At 42.9% G+C, this 22,413-nt stretch overlaps 1 protein-coding gene across 3 annotated transcripts in view; it reads right to left on the bottom strand.

The window, feature by feature from the left end:
- Positions 1 to 7,085: 7,085 nt before the first annotated feature.
- The window catches only part of C6H1orf87 (chromosome 6 C1orf87 homolog), a 35,885-nt gene continuing 20,557 nt past the window's right edge, over positions 7,086 to 22,413 (bottom strand). For all 3 annotated transcript variants that reach the window (XM_053392280.1, XM_053392282.1, XM_053392281.1), the window contains 6 exons: positions 21,470 to 21,581; positions 19,929 to 20,026; positions 15,011 to 15,081; positions 10,968 to 11,002; positions 9,414 to 9,567; positions 7,086 to 7,431 (listed from right to left, as the gene is read on the bottom strand). In XM_053392280.1, the coding sequence (XP_053248255.1) occupies positions 7,271 to 7,431; positions 9,414 to 9,567; positions 10,968 to 11,002; positions 15,011 to 15,081; positions 19,929 to 20,026; positions 21,470 to 21,581 (631 nt within the window). In that variant the 3' untranslated portion in view covers positions 7,086 to 7,270. The remainder of the gene's footprint in view (positions 7,432 to 9,413; positions 9,568 to 10,967; positions 11,003 to 15,010; positions 15,082 to 19,928; positions 20,027 to 21,469; positions 21,582 to 22,413) is intronic.

Here is a 22,413-nt window from a genome sequence, read left to right as displayed (position 1 = left end):
TTGGGCCTGATTCAAGCCAGCAAAATGAACCCCACTAGCTCAATGCCCACATGGCAGGTATCAGGGTCTCAAATTTCAGCAGCACCCTGTGCGACTCCAACATTCAGCACCCCTCCCCCCTCTTGTTCCAATGTAAATCATAATTGTGGTGTCCCCAGTGGCACCTCCAAACCTCTATGCCCAATGCAACCAAACCGGTCACACTTCCCTAAATCCATCTCTGTGCAATACATATATCAATATACATGTCAAAATATATAGTTATATTCAGTGCTGTTTTTCTAGAGAAAAAGGTGCAGGAACTCAGCATAAATGCCTCCCTTGCTCTCTTATAATGGCAATAGTGCCCAACAGAGAAGTGCTAGAACCGAGTGCTGTCTGGGAGGAAAGCCCGAGTTTCTCTTCTCATGAAAGGGAAACAGTAGCACCTGACCCCAACTGTGTTAAATTCCCCCAAGATTAAAGGTAAAATGGCCACATTCTGATTACTGTGAATAATGGGAGCTGTGACCCATATGAAAGAAAATGCATGTGTCTGTCTGTGTGAGCACTGGTGGAACAGATATACGGGATCTCATAGCCCCCAAGCCTTTAAAGCTGACTCCGTTGTGTATGGCTACACTGAGATAGTCAAGGAAACCAATGGACAGAAGCCACAGTAGCAATTCCTAGCAGCACACAAGCATCTTGAGACACTATACTTCACCCTGAGCAGTTACAATATCAGTTGTGAATAGGATATGTGTGGTAGACTAGGGCTGGATCTACACACATAGAAAAAGCTACAGAAAAACACGTTATAAATGCTCTTAATGGAAAATCCCATTGGTGACGGATCACTGCTCTACAGCGCTATCTGGTGTCTCATGTTTACAATGCAGTTATAATGATGAGGGTAGCTGAGCCCTAGGTTAAAGGATTGTGTTAAGTTACCAGAGATGCTGGTGGTTTGGGGAAATTCTCCTCCGAGCTGAACAGTGGCACTGCTTGGAGGGGGGAAACAGGACATTCCATGATCAAATCAGAAGCTGGGATGGCTTCTGTAACTCTGGGAATGTCCTGGGAAAATCAGGACACTTGAAGAGCATGCAAACCCAGTTTGGGATAGAACTTGACTGTGAACTTCAAACAATTGTGTAATGTATGCAAACTTGATCAAATATGAGATATAGATCTTTTCTTTGCTAAAGGTGAATGCGGGGACTCCAGGACAAACAACCAAACCAAAAATGAAGGTTGAAATGTCTATTTGCTAACCAAGTGTCACAGCAAGGATGAAGAATAGCCCTGGAAATGGGGAATAGAAGTTGGAGTAAAGGAATTATCCTAAACAGACTAATCCTTAATTAATACACTAAGAGAATAGAGTACATACCCACCCAACTCCAAGGACTTTCTCCCTTACATACACCAACTTCACTCATACATCTGGAATGTGGTTACCAAGCAACTACTAAAGCTTCATCCTTTTTCTCGGGAAGTAACTAAGATTGCAAAACTGCTTAAAGTTAAACTTCTAACCAGTTTACAAACACAGCTTTACTAATAATTAAAGGATAGAACAGAATAAAGGGATTTGATACATGCTTTAAAAGCCTTGTATATAAATATATCATATGCATAAATGTCTAAGAATTATTATTTTTTGCTAGGTTGCCAAATGTACAAGCTGGTCATAGTGCTTCTGCTTTTCAGGGTTGCCAACTTACTAAAACTGTTTAAAAGTACAAAGCACATTTTAATTGTGACAGGACTAGCTCCAGGAGGGTGCTGGATCCCATTACACCCCTTAAAACTGTGCATTCTAGCCTGTGCCTTCTAACATGGATCCCACCTGTTAGCACCCAACTGTCCTTGCAATATACTTGACAGTACAGTCCCTACATGACATGTCATGGCAGGCACTTAATTAGTACTTTATTGCAAGGCCTAAGGTTATATTGTGACAGAGGCATGAAAATATTGCAAAACCCCAAAACAAAAACCAACCCCTTCTTCCTGATATTTACATGTAAGGGGGGAGGGGAATCAAGCCTTCATTTCAGTGTTACGTGGATTTAATTAAAGCTAAAATGTCATTCATGTACATATCACAAGCATTTCCCGCCCCCGCCCCCAGGCACAGATGTCTGTCTGGTGCCAATATGCTGTTTATGTACTTATCTGTCTCAAGCACATGGCCAGGCACATATGCCCTTCTGTCAAAGACGCATGGTGCAGTCTGAAACTCACATTAGGCTCCTAATGAATAATATGCACTGGGGAAAAAGGGGGAGCAGAAAGTGCGGCTTTTGGGAACAGCATGTTTTAAAGCTACCTCTGAATTGCAAAAAAGGGAGGGAGAGGATGTTATGATAACGCCAGCATCTGTGGACGCCTGAATGGGAGTCTGAAATGCAACTGGATTTTTCACAGATTTTGGAAGGGGTGTTTTTGGCACCATGATTATTCCAAACCCTGGTGATGGTGACGTACAAGAGTGTGACTGCTGCTGAGGAACTCTAAAGAGCCGGAGCAGATGTTTGGCCTATTTAAACAGCATGAATTCTGAATATTCGCAATGTGGAATGGAATATTCAATTGATTTGGCACAGAGACGCGGCATGTATTACCCTTACACTCCCCCCCCCCATCCACAGCAGCTTGCGATCCAAATCTTGAGAACCATTTAAAGTGCTACATTCGACATATTTTTTTAAAGGACAAAGGCCTTAAGATGCAGACTTATGGCTATTGATAGCAGCACAACTTCTATTTCTGGGCTTGAAAATAAATAATTGTACCTAGGGATCACCTGAAATACAAGCACTCTGATCCCCATAAGCTCCAAGATTTATCCCATGAAAATACAGACGTCCTATTCCATAATAATAATTTCACTATTTATACCCTGCCCATCTGACTGGGTTGCCTCAGCCACTCTGGGCAGTTTCCAACACATATAAAAATATAATAAAGCATTAAAAATCTGCCCTGTACAGAGCTGCCTTCAGATGGCTCGGGGATTGGATAATTCAATGCCCTCCAACATTTCTCTGATGAAAATAGGGATGTCCTATGGGGAAATGGGACATTCCAGGATCAAATTAGAAACTGGGAAGACTTCTATAAATCTGAGACTGTCCCTGGAAAATGTGGCACATGGAAGGTCTGCCCCCCCATTTCAGAGAAAGCTTCCTATCTTATTTGAGCCAATTTGACATGAGTCAGGGTGAGCTCAACCACCACAATTTTCATATTGTGTATGTTTTGGAAAGTACCATAGTTTGTCTGTTCTCTGTGCATTTGGACACCTAGAATCATAACCAAATCATAAATATAATAACCAAATTTTACATGGTGGCCCCTGGAGCAGGTTTTTGTCTATGTTTGGTTATAGTTAGATGCCGTTTTGAATCAAGATGGCTGACTGAATAAAAACATGGCTTTAGTGTGGCTTGACTTAGGCCCGAATCAGTTAAATCTGCCCTAGCACTGTGCTGTTGTTTCTCACTGTTGCTTAGAAACCTTGGCAGAGCAGTAGTTGCTTGCTTGGCAATGACAAAATGAGGTTTTTGGGAGCTTTGGCAATATGTCCTCATTGCCCCCATCCCTCAGTGTTGCTGCTTTTGGTGGTGGCAGCTGCTTTTTCTTCCATGCACTCACTCAACCAGGCAAGGGGGAGGCAAGCAAACTGGTAGCAGCATGATGGAGACCCGATCTTTATCACTGCCCAGAGGGAAATGGCAGGTGAACAGGGTAGATGGTAGCTTCCTGCCATTATCCCTACTTTCCAGCTTTCTCCTCTGCCTGCCCCAAAGGGCAAGTCAGTGAGGATAGTGAGGAGTAGCTGCTTCAGCTGCCTCTGCCTGAGATAGAATCATGGAAGCATGAGGGAATAGAAATGCAGGACTTTAAATATTTTAAATTAAATTAAAGAACAGCAACAACAATGCAGGTTGAGGGTTAGCCATGAGGCCTCTGCTGGTGCCTAGTGCCACCAGCCCATCCTAGCATACAGAATCCTAAAACAATTATTTCAGGCTTTGCACAGAGACAACATAAAGAGTTTAAACCCCAATTTGTTGTGCTATTGAGTGAGATTAATGATCAAAAGTAATATGTATATCAAAAAAGGTCTGATTCTAGGCTGGCATGTGAACTGCAACCTTTCCCCTCTAATCCCAAATGTGTGAAGGCTGATTATTACTAATGTGTTAAGATAGGCACCCTTATTATTACAGCATATGGCCAGGGATGAACTACCCTCATATTTAAGCAGATGGCAGGGCTGAGAACTATAGAGAACTACAGAGCCTAGTGTGCCCTGAGTCCAGTTGTCATCCAAATAACACATGTGTATCCATACCTTTGTTGACCCTTCTAAAGATTATCATGGCTCCTCCATGAGGACCTTTTGAGAACTGTGTGTAAAAAAAAGTATTTGATGGAATGTCTTAGTCCATTCACAAACAGTCCCCACAGTTCCATAGATTAGCGAAGCCATCAGGTCACCTCAAGACTGAAACATTCAACTGAAAATTTAGTGAAGTGGTGCAAAAAATCCACTTGAACCCCTCCCAGACATTTTATGGTTAGAAAAGTGATGAAATGTATTAAAAAGTATAGGACAGGCATCCCCAACCTTCGGCCCTCCAGATGTTTTGGACTACAATTCCCATCATCCCTGACCACTGGTCCTGTTAGCTAGGGATCATGGGAGTTGTAGGCCAAAACATCTGGAGGGCTGCAGGTTGGGGATGCCTGGTATAGGATAATGATCAGTTGATGGTCAAACAAATCCAGACGAAATCAGGCTGAATGCTTATTGTCATATAAGCTCATTACAAACAAATCTGAATTATTGCTCAGTGTCATGAACCAGCAGAACACCAAGGAAGGGGAAGAGGATCCTTGCAAGGGGTGTAGCCATGACTGGTACACACCAGGGCAAGCTGAAGATGTGGAAAGGGAGGTTGGGGACTTGGGTACTCACAGAACATCAGAGGACAGTGAAGGGGCAGCTGACAGTTCACAGGAGCCTGGGGAGGTGATACATCTCTGCAGACACAGCAAGCTCTAAGGCACCGGGAACAGCAGGAAGTGCACTCCAGGAAACTGAGGCAGGCAAGGGAACACAGCCCAGCTCACTAGTTGACCAGGTGGAGATCATGGGGCTCGTTAGGCCTGGGAGGAGTTTGTGGTTGTGCAGCTGGATGAGGTTTAGGGCAGGTGAGGGTTACATGCCCATCAAGTGGAGAGACACAGCTGCTCAGCTGGAGCAAAGCCAGATATGCCAATCCAAATTGGAAGGCTGAAAGGGAAGCAAGGTAGAAGCTCTGGGTCTGCTCAACTTCCTCCATTGATGGACCCATGGCTTGGCTGCTTCGGGAGCTCCACTGGACTGTGACGTTGAGACTGACCCCAGGTTTTCTGATCCAGGAGCTGCCCTGTTTGACTTTGGACTGTTTGTTGACTTTTTAGAATGACTACTCTCTAGTGTTGCCCTTGGGATTGTGCATACCAGAGGGACTTACCTCCAGGTATGGGGGGATCTTTCCCCCAACCCCGGAATGTTTTTTTCTGTAAATTTTGTGGAAATTCTCCCTCCCCCTGTAGCTTTCCATTCCTGCCCCCCATCCCAAGCCTTTACATCCTGAGTAACTAGTGTAGAAAAATCTGTGATTTATTATTTGGTAACAAGAGAGTGGACTCAATACTGTACAGAATTATTGTTTATGGAATTGCTCTGATTTAGTTTTTAAATGTGAAGGCAACTTCCCTTCCTTTGCTCCTCTGATATTGTACCTATAGCTATACCTGCCGTTTTCTATTATTCTGATTTGGTTCACAATTTGGGTCCATTCATTTCAAAATCTTTTTCTAATTCAAGTAGAAAAGCACTACACTATTAGATTTTCTTTTAAAAATCAGCACTTGTAAACATATTGAACAAAACTGTGAGACCTCAAGAACAGATGAGAAAGTGGGACAAACAGATGGAAAAAAAACTTTGCTTCCAAAAAAGCGGGGGTGGTATGTAAAATTTAAGGTACTTAGAATAGATACTGGATCAGTAGCTATAAAATCCTAAATCCCTAACAGTGCTATATATACTGTGCAATATACAATTTTAAAGAATTGTAAAGTGTGAAGCGTATGAGATAGGGAAGTTATATTTGTTTCTCAGTTGAATATATTTTATATCACCAGAACTACAATCACTTAGTAGTTTTTCTTGTGTGCATCTGCCCCCTGCCACTCTAAACAATACATTTACAGCACACTGGGACCAACACCAAATTTAGGATGGTGCAGGTGATTCCCCACCACAGGCGCCAAGCTGAGGGGGTGCAAATTAGTATTAGTCATAGTAGCAGTAGTAATAATGATAATAAACAATAAATTTGTATTTATACAGATACCTACTGAGAATATCCATACCAAAGCAACTGTTCCAAAAGGAATTATTGAGAAAATATGAAATATTAAGCGAGTGGTACCAAATTTTGTCCTTGCTCAGGGTGCCACACTACCCAAGCCCCTGCAGGGATTACTGTTAGCCCATGTTAACAGAATATTCTTTCTGTAATTGGGACTCCAAGTTCAGTGATCCATGTGCAGATCCACATGATAAATTTAAAGTGCACCCAATATACATTTAAAGTGCATTACTTTCCCCAAAGAATCCTGGGAAATGTTAAGTTTGTTTTGCACACTCAAACTACAATTGGGTCATTTCAAGGGAATGACATTCTCTAGTTTTTTGATGGCATAAGTGTACCAAAATTAGTACTTGATCACAATGTTTGTGTGTGTACATTCTAATGAATGTTTTGCATTGTTTGCAAGCACAGTGACTCTTAGTTAGATTTTAAATCTGAATATGAAAAACTCCACCAGAAGAATGTGTAATTTTGAAGATTCATTTTTACAAGTTCCAGTAACTCTTTGCTTGCCCTGCGACTTCTTGGGTACAAAATTTCATTGATAATTGACTTCTCAAAATAACATCATTATGAGAAACAGAGAACTGAATTGCCTCCTACAAATTGTTGCATATTTGATGTACAAGATCTAGAGAACAATCATCATATTCACTAATATTTCAGACAGAAAGCTTTATTAAAAGAGCACAGGTGGTAGATGGAGTATGTACTTTTAGCTCATTTGGAAATGAAGAATTAATTAGAAGTATAAACTTTTCAGATACTGACTCAGTAAGAACACCAGTGGGTGAATGAACATTATTAGGCATGTACACTCATGAGCACTGTATTACTAGCAACAGTTACAGCTCCTTTAAGTAATCCAGCAAAGGTTCCAGAGTTATGTCTTGTCCAGGACGGAAAGGTCGAAAAGCTTTATCAATTTTCAGTGGACTAAGGCACAGATCATAAATTTGATTGTAGTTATGGATTAGACGCTTGGCTTTTTCTTTTTCCAACTTGCCTGTATGTATTAGAGAGGAAAAGAGAGAAAGAGGAAAAGAGAGAGAGAAAATATTATCTTCCCCTTTGGACAAAATCAGACTTGACTGTTGAGCAAATGCAACTCTGGTGGTCTGTTCACACATAATATCAAAGCACAGGGGTAGCCAATGTGGTGCGCTCCTTATGTTGGACTAAAGCTCCCATCAGCCCCAGCCAACATGGCCAATGGACAGGGGTGATGGGAGTTTTAGTCCCAACAACATCTGGAGGGCATCACATGGCTACCCTTGTGCTACATTTCAATTCTTTACATCACAGCCAGTTAATAATAAATAATAAATTTTATTTATATCCCACCCTCCCCAGCTGAAGCTGGGCTCAGGGCAGCTAACAACAATCAAATAATCCAACATTCTAAAAACATTTCATTATAAAAATTAATTAAAATCAAATTGATGGCAACCGTTAAGCAAAATTCTGTGCAGATTGCCAGAGGAGGGGGTCAGGCTGCGCCCTGACCAAAGGCCTGGTGGAACAGCTCTGTCTTGCAGGCCCTGTGGAAAGATGTCAGGTCCCGCAGGGCCCTAGTCTCTTGTGACAGAGCATTCCACCAGATTGGAGCCGCAGCCGAGAAAGCCCTGGCTCTAGTTGAGGCCAGCCTAACCTCTCTGTGGCCTGGGACCTTCAGGATGTTTTTATTTGCAGACCGTAGGTTCCTCTGTGGGACATACCAGGAGAGGCGGTCCCGTAGGTACGAGTGTCCTAGGCTGTATAGGGCTTTAAAGGTTAAAACCAGCACCTTAAACCTGATCCTGTACTCCACCGGGAGCCAGTGCAGCTGGTATAGCACCGGGCGAATGTGATCTCGCAGCGAAGACCCCATAAGGAGTCTCGCCACGGCATTCTGCACCCGCTGGAGTTTCTGGGTCAGTCTCAAGGGCAGCCCCACGTAGAGTGAGTTACAATAATCCAGTCTGGAGGTGACCGTCGCGTGGATCACAGTGGCTAGGTCAGGGCGAGAGAGATAAGGAGCCAACTGCTTAGCTTGGCGGAGATGAAAAAATGCCGCCTTTGTTATAGCTGTAATCTGCACCTCCATAGAGAGGGAGGTATCGAAGATTACACCCGAACTCTTAACGGATGGTGCTGGCACTAATTGCACCCCCGCAAGAGATGGGAGTTGCCCCCTCAATCCCATATCATCCCGTCCCAGCCAGAGGACCTCTGTCTTCAAAGGATTTAACTTTAACCGGCTCCCACGTAACCATCCAGCCACACCTTCCAGACATCTGGTCAGTGCGTCTGGGGCCGAGTCAGGATGGCCATCCATCAACAGATAGAGTTGGGTGTCATCGGCATACTGATGGCAACCCAGCCCAAAACTCTGGACAAGCTGGGCGAGGGGGCACATAAAGATGTTAAAAAGCATCGGGGAGAGAATCGCACCCTGAGGCACTCCACACACCAAGGAGTGGCGCGATGACAATTCCCCCCCCCCAAGCACCACCCTCTGTCCCCGACCAGAGAGAAACGAGCGCAGCCATTGAAGGACTGTGCCCTGGATCCCCACGTCGGCAAGGCAGTGGTTCAGGAGTTCGTGATCAACCATGTCAAAGGCTGCTGACAGGTCTAGAAGAATCAGCAGCCCCGACCCGCCTCGATCCAGCTGCCTGCGGAGATCATCTGTTAGGGCGACCAGAGCCGTCTCGGTCCCATGACCAGCGCGAAAGTTGAAGATTAAAAACAGGCTGCTGTTGGACCCCTCATTAAAAGCAATTTGGAACAAAAATATTTATTGTGTCATCCTAAATACTACCAAAATACTACCATGGAGTGAGTTGATCATCTATGCTCATAATTATAGGCCGATAATGTGCTACAGCCTATTTTCTTCCCTTCAGACATTCATGGATAAATATGAGGTTGACATGAAATACAAGCCAAATACAAAAGCCATCTCCTTAGTGCAGCAGCCCCTTCTCCAACCATAACTATTCTTACCTGTGTTTTTCACATCACACAAATAAAGAGCCCTCTCCAGTTTTCTGAACCGGTCTATCCAGGCATCTTGTTCCTCAGCATCAATGGAGTCATATGTGACCTCCTTCATTTGCTCCCAAGTCTTGCCAGCACAACGGTTGGACCACTCTTTGTCCTTTGTCCAAATTACATCAAATTTTCAAAAGTTTAGTATTTGTCAACTTTCTATGAAGATGGAGGGGATAACATTCGGTTTCAAGTATTGGCTCCTTCAGATCCTCACTAGAATAGTTGGGTCAATTTATTGGTTAAAAATTGGGAGATTACATTATGTTTTGCTTCTATGACACAGTCATTTGTGTGATTTGGAAATTAGGGTTTAGTCACTGGTTATGGGAGTTAGAATCCAATAAAAATATCTGGAGGGCCATGAGATTTCCCATCTTTCTCTAAGAGTGCATTCAGATGTGGGGAATATTGTTAGTTTTCCTGATTATAATGCTGTGGTTCTGTCAGATTTTATAATGTTCCTTTCACACAGCACTACCTGTTGTGCTGTGGAATCATGACTTTTTGACCTAAATACTGCCTTGTTATACCAAATTTCAGTAGGTGTGGTGTGACAGAACAATGAATGCCATTGAACATCATTGATATTCCTCTCACTGTTCCCTGATGAAAACAGCGAAAGGAACATTATGCCGGTAAAGGTAAAGGTAAAGGTAAAGGGACCCCTGAGAGTTAAGTCCAGTCACTAACGACTCTGGGGTTGTGGCGCTCATCTCGCTTTATTGGTTGAGGGAGCTGGGGTTTGTCTGCAGACAGTTTTCCTGAGTCATGTGGCCAGCATGACTAAGCCGCTTCTGGTGAACCAGCACGGAAATGCTGTTTACCTTCCTGCCGGAGCAGTACCTACTTGCACTGTGTGCTTTTGAACTGCTAGGTTGGCAAGAGCTGAGACCAAACAACAGGAGCTCATCCCGTCACGGGGCCTCAAACTGCCAACCTTCCAATCGGCAAGTCCAAACAGCACAGTGGTTTAAACCACAGCGCCATCCATGTCCCTATTATGCCGGTATACTGCCCCAAATTTCATTGCTTTACTCCTGCAATTTTCTTGGTTAAAGGGGCAGCAAACATATTTCTTTCCCCCTGGAATCAAATAACTTGGGAATAAATACTAAATATGCACTACATTCCATTAGTTTTCAAGAAGAGGCTTTTACATTGTAATGCAGAAACCTCAGGGAAATTGTCATATGAAGGTAGCCCTAGACAGTACTGGACAAATTGCTATCATTCTCATTTCCCTCTGCAGAGAAACAAGGCAGACAACAATGGTCTCTTTACATAGTTGCATTCAGGATGGGAGCAGATGAATGTGATAAACTCCTTTGGAAAGAAGAGTGATACAAATTTAATTACTACTACTACTACTATTAATAATTTCTGAGTTGTTTTGCTAGACAAGGTTCTAAGCAGTATTAAAGCTTTCAAGTACAATTTCACAGTCCCATTTTACAAACCAGACTTTCTCAACAATTTGTGAATGAAACAATATAGTTTTGAAAATACCTGAGAGTCATCTTCATTTTTCTCTTTGTTTCCTCCTAAGATGAAAACAATTGTGAGGTATTTTATTGTTTATTAGTAGTTGAAGTTGTATGATTTCCATTTATTTGGAACAGGCCACACTCAGATATGACATGAAAACTAGTCCTGTGAACTCTTAACACTAATGTGATTGGATAAGCTCAACTTTGATTTGGTTTTCTTGAGTTACCTTCCTAGAAAAATGTTGGGGAAACGTATTACTGGTAATCATCACCAGACTTCAATGAGCAAACTGTGCTCTCTAGTGGCTGAAGCACACTAAGTTGCTTCTTGTTCTATGACAGGGGTCAGCAAACTTACCGCGTCTCGGGCTGGTGTCTCCAGCGCCAATTGCACAGTGGGCCGGAGGGCAGGGGAGCGCGTGCCCATACACGTGCACACATGCTATTTCCAGTGCACTTCCGGGTCGGAGGAGCACCGGAAATTGCTTGTGCGCATGTGCATGGGCCTCCTCCACCCCGGATGTGCACCGGAAATAACGCTTGTGCATGCGCACAAGCTATTTCCGGTGCTCCTCCAACCCAGAAGTGGACAGCCGCGCAGCGTTGGTAAGAGCGGGCAGCAGCAGCAGTCAGCAGCGGTCACCGCAGGCCAGATAGACGAGTCCATTGGGCCTTATCCGGCCCGTGGACCTTAGTTTGGGGACCCCTGTTCTATGAGATGCAACCTCCAGATATTTTGGACTACAATGCCTACCAGCCTCAGCCAGCCTGGCTGATTGTCAGAGATGGGAGCTGTATTCCAAGACATCTAGAATGCACTACATTGACCTGTCATGTGCCATTTGTACCTACAAAATCTGACCTGCAACAACCTCTGGCCCTCAGACTAGCAGCAAGTAGCACAATTGGCATAGGACTTCCAGGTGGCAGTCACAGACAAAACTCCAGTTGCAATCAAACGTGGAAATGCATGCAAAAAAGAAGCTAGATTTTGTGTGCATAGCACTAGGTGGCCAAAAAGCCATGAGTGCAAGCAAATGGGTGTTGTGGGGGGTGGGAGGTTCATGGTCCAACCCTCCATGCATGTAGGCTTTATCATCACCAATTTTCCAATTGAGACTATCAGGTCTCAAGGAAGGGGTCAAGATTTAGATCCTCTGCTCTCCTCCATAGCAAATTGGCCTATGCCAATATGGGGTTCCATTTACTATTCACCAATGGAGTTTTGTGTGTGCCTGCACAGTGCTTTGTGAACCGACTCGTGCCTCAAACTGAAATACAGAGTGTAGAACACAATTCTATTTGTCATCTTTCCTCTCAGTTGCAGCCATTGATGGTTTTCCATCCCACATCACTGGGATCCAATAACACTGTCATATTTGAAAACCTACGTTTCCCTTGCTTATACCTCTTTATAATAATAATAATAAATTTTTATTTATATCCCGCCCTCCCCAGCTGAAGCTGGGCTCAGGGCAGCTAACAACAATAAAATAATACAATATTGGACTATATGGCATGGCAGCAGGGTGTGTATTGCAGTTAAGAGGGAAGAAGAGTGTCTGTGTGTGTGTGTGTGTGTGTGTGTGTGTGTGTGTGTGTAAATAGTAGCACATGCCTGGGCTTAGGGAATGCATACAGGCCTTCTAGCCAAGATGTGAATTTGCCTTGGGCAATGGGAGATACTATATCCTGGACCAGGTCAAGAAGCTAAATCTGAATTAGGAATGTCCTTTAGCTGGACCACTAAAGGAGAGGCAACTCTGGTAGGTTTTCAAAACAGGATGGAGGGATGGTGATGGTAGCAAACTAGGATGGCATACAAGAAAACAGATCATTATAAAAGTGGAAAACCTATAGACTTCCATATAATGTTGGACTCCAACTCTCACCAACCCCATCTAATATGGTCAGTGGTCAGGGATGATAGTAGCCAAGTCAATAACATGTGGAAGGCCACAGAATTCCCATCCCTGCCCTATAAGATGTCATGTACGATGCAGCCACAGTTCCTTAACTAACAGCCTTCTGCAAGTGCAGATTGTTGTGACTTCTTAAGGAGAATAGTTCATTTTTCCCTATTAAACTGTCACCCTCACCTACATCTGTCTCTTTCACTTACAATGTTTAGCAGTACGCAGTTCCGTAACCTTCAGTTTATATTTAAAGCCCTGTGGTGCTTGATCTTTGAGCAAAGATCTGTAATTTCTCATCTGCACTGATTGGACAATGTAGTAAGTTATGGATGGTAGGCCAGATTGTGAGGCATAAAATTAAATCATGGGAAAGATGAATCAATTCCCAGGAATGAATAGCATTTCTAGTTGAGAAGACAGCTGGTTTGCCTGCAGCCAGATGGTTAAAGTTCAAGCCCAACTGTTGCATGCTGATCAGTCTCTGTAGCAATGATGGCTATTGGCTCAACTCCGTGCTTAGTCACCTCCTGAATATTAAGTATCCCAGAGAGCTTTCTAAAGATGATTAGATTAATTCACTGCCTAAGTCAATGTCTCACATCCATCGCTCCTTTCACCATTTTCTTTAAAAAGAACCAAAAACCCACAATTAGCTAGCACTCTGTAAATCACATGCCCAACATTATAATTGTTTTAACAGGTGCATTGTAGTGCCTTGAGGAGCAGTATTATACTACCTATTTCATAGATCTTGTGGAAGTGTTTTATAATACCACCTCTGTCATCTTTCTAAAAGTGCAACATGAAGTACCCAGCAATTCCAGAACGAAGTCTGAAAATTGTCTTCTACTTTTTAATACCTAAGTTTAGATTCAGATGTGAAAGCTAATGGAAGATAGACCTATAAGGATTCTTCATGTTGAGAAGCACTTTGAATGGCCAGATGGTGTAGCGAGAGAATTGTTGTCACCGTCATTCCCTGCTGAACAGCTTTGCTGAATATATTGGGAAAGGAATCTGGCCCAGATAGATCTTTGTCCTGATCCAGGTTAATATTTAAAATGCTATTTATAGGCAAAATGTTCTCTGGATTGCTCCCCAAGTAATGCATAGGAACAAGGCAATTATTATGTTTACAGGATGTTCATAGTTCTCACATGATAGCCTCTCTTTCTGAACTATTTATCAAGGATGACTCACTCTAAGTTAGTATTTTTCATTTGTTAATTATGTTAGTAGCATGAATGTATTATATTACTAACAACTCATCTGGATTCTTTCACCTCAAGCAAACCTTTCACCTCCTTGGGTGAGACTTCCCAGGTACATTCCAAGTGGATTCCAAGTACATTCCAAGTACATGGATTCCAAGTACACTCCTCAGTGCATGTTGAAGTGCTTCAGTTTAGTGAAAATAACTTGCCCATTTAATTACTGATAATTTCAGGGAGTGGTACCCTAATTGGAACTCCTCTAAGAAAGCCCAATGAAATTTCCTTAGTCATTATACCATGTAATTCTTGCAGAAAGTGATGTAGGTGTAGGAAATCCCCAATAATTTGTTAATTCTGTCTGAGGCAAGTTCTGGACTGTGATGTTAAATTCCAAAGTGAGCTTCTGTGGTTTGAAGGAGCAGCAAACTGTCAAGATTCATACTATCTTCTCAGTGAAGATGTTCCATCTTCAGAGCTGATTAGCAGAGCTATTGCTAATTTTTGTTAATATATTGAATCTGAACTCAAGTCAAGGAAAACTGTTGGCTGTTAGGATTGTACTACTCATCTTCCTAACACTTTAATTTTTGCTGCAGGAGGGTATTAGGAGATAGTGGAAGTGATCATCCACCATTGCAGAGGACTTTGCTGCTCTGATGAAACCAAGGTGATTGAGAACCTGTCACCAGCTGTCTTCCTACTGGTAGTATCAAGCACAGGTGCCTGAAATGAGGGTGCTGTGATGGCAGGGCAGAACAGAGCTCTGGATCAACTGGATCCAAAGTTTCTCCAACCCCTCTGAAAGGGGCCTGATGGGTTCTTCCACTTGCTACAAATGATATATTTCAATAGCCTTCTCCAGAAATGTAAAATGTTGTTGCCACCTTGTAATATTTAGGTATGACCAGAATAACAGCAACTGCATAGCTTACTTCTGCAGACGAGCAGAGCAGGGTTGATCCCAGCCTGGACTTTCTTCAGAAACTCCACAAACGTTTTCCATCTACATGAGGAAACATCTCAAGATAAATGCAATATTTGAAAGCGTATTTCCTGTTCATTAGGTTTTCCTTCACATCTTTCCATATTATTGTTATAGAGGGAGATTATATGTAAGCAAAATCCAGACATTAATGTAATGTCCATTATAATATACATAATATGATATAGCGTGTTCTCCTTCATGGAGAGCACGTGTTGCGGTGGGGTCTGCTGAGGCACCCCTCTGTTACCAGGCAGGGTCGCTAAAGATGGCCTGGGGCAGTGATTGGTTCACTGGGTTGCTGGGGAAAAAGTTATGTTGCAATTTTGGTGGGAGGGGTAAAATGTTTAAATACTCTGCATGCAGCCTGGAGCTTTCTCTTTGCTGCGTGCAATGGATCACCCGCCCACCCGCCCTTGAGTAAGGGGTTGTTGCATTGACCTTGCTATGCCTGTCATGGGGTCGTCTGCCGTTGGGGCAGGGGCTTGGTAGGAATTTTGTCCATTTGGCTGATTGGCTGGGCCATTTGGTTTTTGCCTACTGCGTAGCAAATCGTCACAACTTGTAAGGTTGCGGTTAGGCATTGGTTATAAATTGGTGGAGGAGGGGTTAGGATAGGCTGGGCCTGCCCCTCCATGGTTACTGTGGAAAGGGAATTCCGTTAAAGGAATCCTGGGGCTTGCCATCTTTTCGTCCAATCCCTGGAATGGGACTAGGGCCGGCAAGCCTTCGGGGAGCATGCGGATGAGAATTGAGGGTCTGTGACTCAGCTCCATTTCTCCCCGACTTGCTTTCCCCCGCACTGTCCTTCGGTGGTGCCCGGAAGTCAGTTCTGTCCCCAGGCGGGGGGACAGATAGTCTTAACCAATGCCTAAACAACCACTCACAGTTTTGTATTTAAATAAAGTTGTGGCCAAAATTATGCCAAAAACCTTAAACAAAAATTAAGTGTGCATTGTGAGTTATTTGGGGGGTGGCTTGGGGACCTCGACACGCATACAGTAATATAAATTGCCCTGCTTTGCTCTGTGATTAGCTCTCTTGTTTTTGCATTATGTGAATCTTCTATCATTCTCAAATGTTCACCTTTTTCTCATTCTCCTATTTATGTACAGGTATTTATTTAAGGGAATTTTTTGAGAACATATTCTACAAAGTGGCTCACAACTTATTTAAATACAAAATAAATCTTTTTAATATACATGTTATAGCAATATTAAAAACCAGCAGAGATAAAACAATAACAATAAATTCAGCCAGACATTGGCATACCAGTCCCAATTTATAGCCTGAGTTAGCTAGTAAAGATCACAGACAAAAAATGTAAGCCTACAAACCCTGGTGAAAGGATGGGAAAGATGAGGCTGCCTACATTGAAATAGATCAGATTCCATAGTTGTGGGGCAACCATTACGAAGGCTCTGTTACAAGTACCTGTAAATCTGATTATATTCACTGGTGGACACCTAAACAGGCCCTCTGGTCCCAAACCAACACTTTGAATTTTCCTTCTTCTGCAAGTCCTTTCTTATGCAGATTTTCTTATTAATCCTTTATTTATTTATTTATCTATTTAGTAATGTTTTTCTAATCTCTTCCCTGTGCTTCATTCTACTACACTTGTTCTTTATAAATTGGTAATTGTTGGAAAATTCTGCTGTTTGCCACTGGTCTCCTACAGCTTCATTAACCTTTGACCCCGAAGGCATAAAGCCAGCACTCTACTTTGGAACCAGTTTGGAGTCAATTGGATGAGGTTGGGTTTTGGTTTGTCCTTATGGCCTCCCTGGGTGAGTGTTGATTACTCAGTTTGGGAGGGCAGGAAAAGTGGGATTTGCAGCACAAGACTTGGCATCAGTTTTGGAGGGGGGCTGTTCCTGAATTTTGAGGTCATAGGTTAATGAACAAGCCTACTAAAATACAAGGAATTACTTTGTCAACTTTGATTACATGTCTGGCATTTACTCTAACATGCACACATATGATGTTCCCCTGATTTTTGCCAGAAGCTGAAATATCTCTTTTAGTCAAACCAGTAGCTCATTTAGTCTGTCAGTAATGATTATCAGGAAGTGTGTTGCCCATTGTTCTTAGCAGATGGTGTGTTGTCTAGGTTCAAGCAATGGTATTTCCCAGTTATGCTACCTGGAAACTGACCCAAGAGACACAGAGAAATGATTCAAACCTAGAATCTCTTTTGCACAAGGCAGGTAATCTGTTACTGAGCTAGGATCCTTATGGGAGAACCTTCTAGGGAGTCAAGGGCAGACTCCATAACAAAGGAAGCAATGGTGCTTAAGAAGTTAATCCTTTGGTTATTCTATTTAATGCAGTCAAGAAATCTATGGACTTCCTCCTGGAGTTGTTTCTCAGCTTATTTTTTCACATCGTATTCACTTTCCATGACAGGTTAAAGAGAGAGCATTACTTTGTGCAATGAGATTAATCTCGCATGACTGCTATCAGTCATGGTGGTGTATTGATCTTAAGCACATTTAATCACAAAATGGCTCAGAGCTAGATTCTTGCTAATTACTGAAGAGTTTCATTCACAGTGGAAGCAGAGATTAAAATGGGTAATGCATAACTAAACCAATGACTCTGGCACAACCCATAGGTTTATTTTGTTTATATTGGATTTAAAATCTTTAAAAATGTAATTCTGGGTATTGCTTTGCTAAATGATTTTTCTTATATTTGGCTTTGCTAAATGATTTTTCTTATAAGAAAAATCATTTAGCAAAGCGGGTTCTCCTTCATGGAGAGCACATGTTGTGGTGGGGGCAACCATGACATCCCCTGTTGCTGGACGGGTTAGTATGGATGTCCAAGAATCTGATAGGGCACCTCCAATTGTTGCTGGGGAGAATTTAATGTTGCAAAGTTGATTGACTGTTGGGGTGCTATTTATTCCCTGCGTGTAGCGTTGAGCTTCCTCTTTTCGCTGCGTGCATCAGATTACCCGCCCACCCTCCCTATATTTAGGGTTGTTCGTGGTGGCCTTGCTATGCCTGTCATGGGGTCGTCTGCTTTGGGGCAGGGGCCTGGTAGGAATTTTGTCCATTTGGCTGATTGGCTGGTGCCATTTGGTTTTTGCCTACTGCGTAGCAAATCGTCACAACTTGTAAGGTTGCGGTTAGGCATTGGTTAATTTTGGTTGGTGGAGGGGGCATGGTTGGCTGTGCCAGCACCTCCAATGATGCTGCTGCAAGGGTATTCCGGTAAAGAAGTCCAGAGGCTCGCCATGCTTTCGTCCGAACCCCTGGCAAGGGGCTAGGGCCACACAAGCCCCTGGGAGCATTTGGGGAGAGGTGAGAGCCTGGCCAGCATGAGTTTGACCAAGCTGCGGGAGGCAGTGGAAGACAAAAGTGCCTGGCGTGCTCTGGTCCATGGGGTCACAAAGAGTTGGACACGACTAAATGACTAAAGAACAACAACAACGAGAGCCTGGTGCCCAGCTCTATTCTCTCCCCAAAAATGTTTACCCTTACTGACTTTCGCAGGCCTGCAGTTGTCAGTTCTGTTCCTACCTCTAAGTGGGAACAGATAGTTGCTAACCAATGCCTAGGCAACCACTCACATACTGTAATCAATAAAGTTGTGGCCAAAATTATGCCAAAAAACCAAAACAAAACTTTTGTGTGAACTGTGTCTTTATTTGAGCGGGTCCTGGGGGTCCTCGACACACAAAGCTAAATATATTGGGGGGGTGCGCGATGGGGGAGAGCTTTGGCAAGCTAGTGTGCAGTTGCAACTTATCTATTATATGTTTAATTTAGCAAAGGAAGACATAGGCATTAACACAGAGCTATAGTAAGATCTGTGCATTATGGACAGCAGCATTCAAGAAGCCACAGTTTCCCTTGAAAAAATCAGCAATACAAACTAAGCAGAAGGGCACAGTCATACTATATGGTGAAAACACGATTTATTCCTCTAATTTAGCATGAGCCAAGTTATAGGCAGTGGATCACATCCAAGTAGGTTCTACTCAGAGTAGACCCATTGAAATGAATGGACATGACTTAGTCATGACAATTAATTTCATTGGGTCTGCTCTGAATAGAACTAACATTGACTACAACCCAGTACTAGCAGGGAGTATTAATGGTTGATATTGTACTAAGGATTCATAGCCACTCTATATGGGTGCCAACCAAGTGGTACAGAGAGAACTAAAACCTTGAACTTCACAGGACTAAGCTCTTATACTGCACCTTCAGACTCCTCGAAAAAGGGCAAAAATGTGATGGAGTCTTTTGCAGATATGCATGGCAATGACAAGTGTGATAACCTTCAGATCTAAATCTTTGAAAATGTTTAAGTGGTGGGTATCAGTGGAACCCTCTATTAAAAAGAACCACTTGTTCATTTGTTCTAGCTCAATATTGTCCTCAGTGATTGGGGACATTCCTAACCCTACCTGGGATTGAAACTGGGATCTTCTGCATGGAAAGCAGATGCTCTACCACTGAGCTATGGCCCTTCCTCATTGCATTTTTGCCATTCCTTCTTTCTCCATCACTGTGTGGCACAGCTGCACTCAACAAGGACCAGACTACAAGTTTAGTGGACAGACAAGACAAAACTCATCCCACCACCCTTTGCATGGGATGTCTTCTTGGCCTTGTAGGAGTCAAACTTTTGCGCACTCTGACTGAAATAACAAGGAAAGGAACGCATGCTATCTGGAAAATTGGGGGCATTTGGACAGAACCACCCAGCTGCTCTCAGTCTAGCAATACATGGGCTTATGCTTTCTCTCCAGAAGCCCAACTCTATAATTGTATTGCCACATTCCGGGTCTGTAGGATCAAGATGCACGCATAACGTACTGAAAGGAAGGAAGCATCTCAATAAAAACTCACTCTATTTTGCCTCTTTTGCCAAACTCACAGGTGCTAACCAAAGCTTCCAAGATCCCAGTGGGCAGAGTCAGTCCGTGCTTTTTGCAAATGATCTCTGTCTGCAAATAAGATAAGTTTTGTTACTGAACACTGGTAGCACATCACAAGATAAAAACAAGGTTTAAGAAATAAGGCTCCTATGAAGTACTCTAGTCAATGGGCATACACAACGAAGAAGAGCAAATTATGGCAATGCATAACAAAATATTGTTTTGAAAAAATTGTATTTTTTTTCAAGCAACTGTCATGTGAAAAGCCTAGTTCCAATCCAAGCTGGTGCTTTTCAGCTATGGAGACTGACAGAAATCAAGGGAACCTGAAGAACCTCTTGTTGACATCATCCACCTCCAAACTAAGACCTTCTGCATATGCTTTGTATAACTATGAATTGCCCCTGCAAATATATATTTGTTAGACTAGCAAAATGCCTCCTGGTAAAAGGATTATATACTGTGTGTTTTTCCATAAAAGTTTATGATTTTATGTGCAAAGTAAAATAAATACAATAAAGGGCCTACAGTCGGTAACATTTTTTCAGTAGGCTAAACCCACCTTTCACACTGGGACTAGCAACACATGGAACTACTTAATGCCCAATTAGATCAGTGGTATATTTAACGCAGTATTGTGTAAACCATGGACTTAATTGTTTGTTCAGACCAGCTTCTGAGTTCTCTCCTTCAGGTTGGACATTTTGTTTTATGTAGAGTATGCACAAGTTGTCTTGTCTATATCCTGCTCTTGTGATATTTGGTATCAGCCAGGTGTGTTCTCATGGGATAAGAATGGACCTCCCCCTTCATCGGAGGTGCTCTGATGGGGAAAGAGAAGGGCTTGCTGTGGATATGGAAGGGAGGCCTTGGTCCCACAAGATCCTAAGTTACCTCATCCCTCCAGCACATGCCCCCAAAGCAGTGTGAAAAGGACACTGAATTTCCCTCCATAAGAACCTGAAGGAGGATAGAACCCCCAGGTGATAGAGGCAAAGAAAGGAAGAAAAACTTTCTGCCCTCCTATGTGAGCCAGGCAGACGTGTATACTTGACAGATCACCTACCTTCAATTCTCCCTCACCTGGTAAGAGAGAATTGGTCTGTTCCTCAGTTATTTCTTCGATCAACGTTATCTACCGGCAAGAAGGTAGGGTTGGCATATGTCTGGAATATCCTTGACATAGCCAGGATTCTGCCATCTGTAACAGCATTCAGGTGGAAATTGCTTAAGTGTCCGGGAAAATCTGGACATATGGCAACCCATGTCGGAAGTGTAGTTTTTGTCGAATTTCCTTTAAAAAAAGTTTTAAAGCTTCAATTTTTTTGAGATTTTGCATAAAAGGGGAGTTAACTTAGCACACACCCCTAAAAATATGAAATATGGCAACCCTACAAGGTGTATGGCAGAAAAAAACCATTTTGTTGCTGATGATCCATTCCATTCCTTTATAGTGGGAAAGCACTTCCTGAATATACAACTAGGCTTGTAAGCCACAGAATCCCTTTTTACCTCAGAGGGTGAAAGAAGACCTGAGCAAGTCTTATCTTGTAGGCTCAGCTCTCCTTTATGTTCCTTCAGGGTCTGCTTCAAGGCCTGGAAGGCATCTTCCGGAGTCCAAGAACTGTGGAATGATAACGCATGTAACGAAGGGGCAATTAAAATGGTAATTACTGTTACAGCCCTATATCTCACTTTTGACATTTTCAGAAGTTGTATGAGTGCTTTCCGAAAGACCTCCATCTGAGAGGCCAATGGGGCAACTTACTCAGTAATGTAGAGCACCTGGTAATAAAGCCAGAGAGTATTACCACAAGGTGAAGAAGGATTAGATGTGAAACAAAACAGCTGAGAAATCTAGGTTTCCAGACAGCTATGACATCATAGCTTACAATTCACTCATGGAGCTGCAAGAAGTTCCTTGTGAAAAGGAGAAGGGCTAAGCCTGGTCAAAGCTTCCTGGAAACTACAATCTTTAATGCAGAGTTGGAGAAGCTTTTTCAGCCTGAGGGCCGCACTCCCTCACAATCCACCATCTTGGGGGCTGCAAGGCCAGAGGCAAAAGTGGGCAGAACAATAGGTGTAACACTTACTTTTGTACAGCAGGCTACATTCCCTCAGCTGCACACAAACCAGAAGATTCTATACACCCATCTCTTTGCAAACAAGCAAGAGACATTATTTACTCTGAGTAGATTTGTGATATAGCAAATATGTCCCTAAGGTCATTCCCATCCAGATGAGGTACGCCAGTTTATGATGGATGAATACTTATACGCAGACTCTGACCAGCATCCTGGCTATACTTATGTTTTAAGAGACGCTCCAGAGCTCAGCTGCCAAAGCAGCAATATATATATCTCACATAAATGCACACAACTCCTTGCCAGTCTTCTTTGCCAAGGTTAATTAAGGGAAGTCTGTATAATCTCCACTGATGCATCCCAGCAGGCTGC

This window comes from Podarcis raffonei, chromosome 6 (genome assembly GCF_027172205.1).
Source record: "Podarcis raffonei isolate rPodRaf1 chromosome 6, rPodRaf1.pri, whole genome shotgun sequence".
Classification (NCBI taxonomy): domain Eukaryota; kingdom Metazoa; phylum Chordata; class Lepidosauria; order Squamata; family Lacertidae; genus Podarcis; species Podarcis raffonei.
This window is presented reverse-complemented; position numbering and strand designations above follow the sequence as displayed.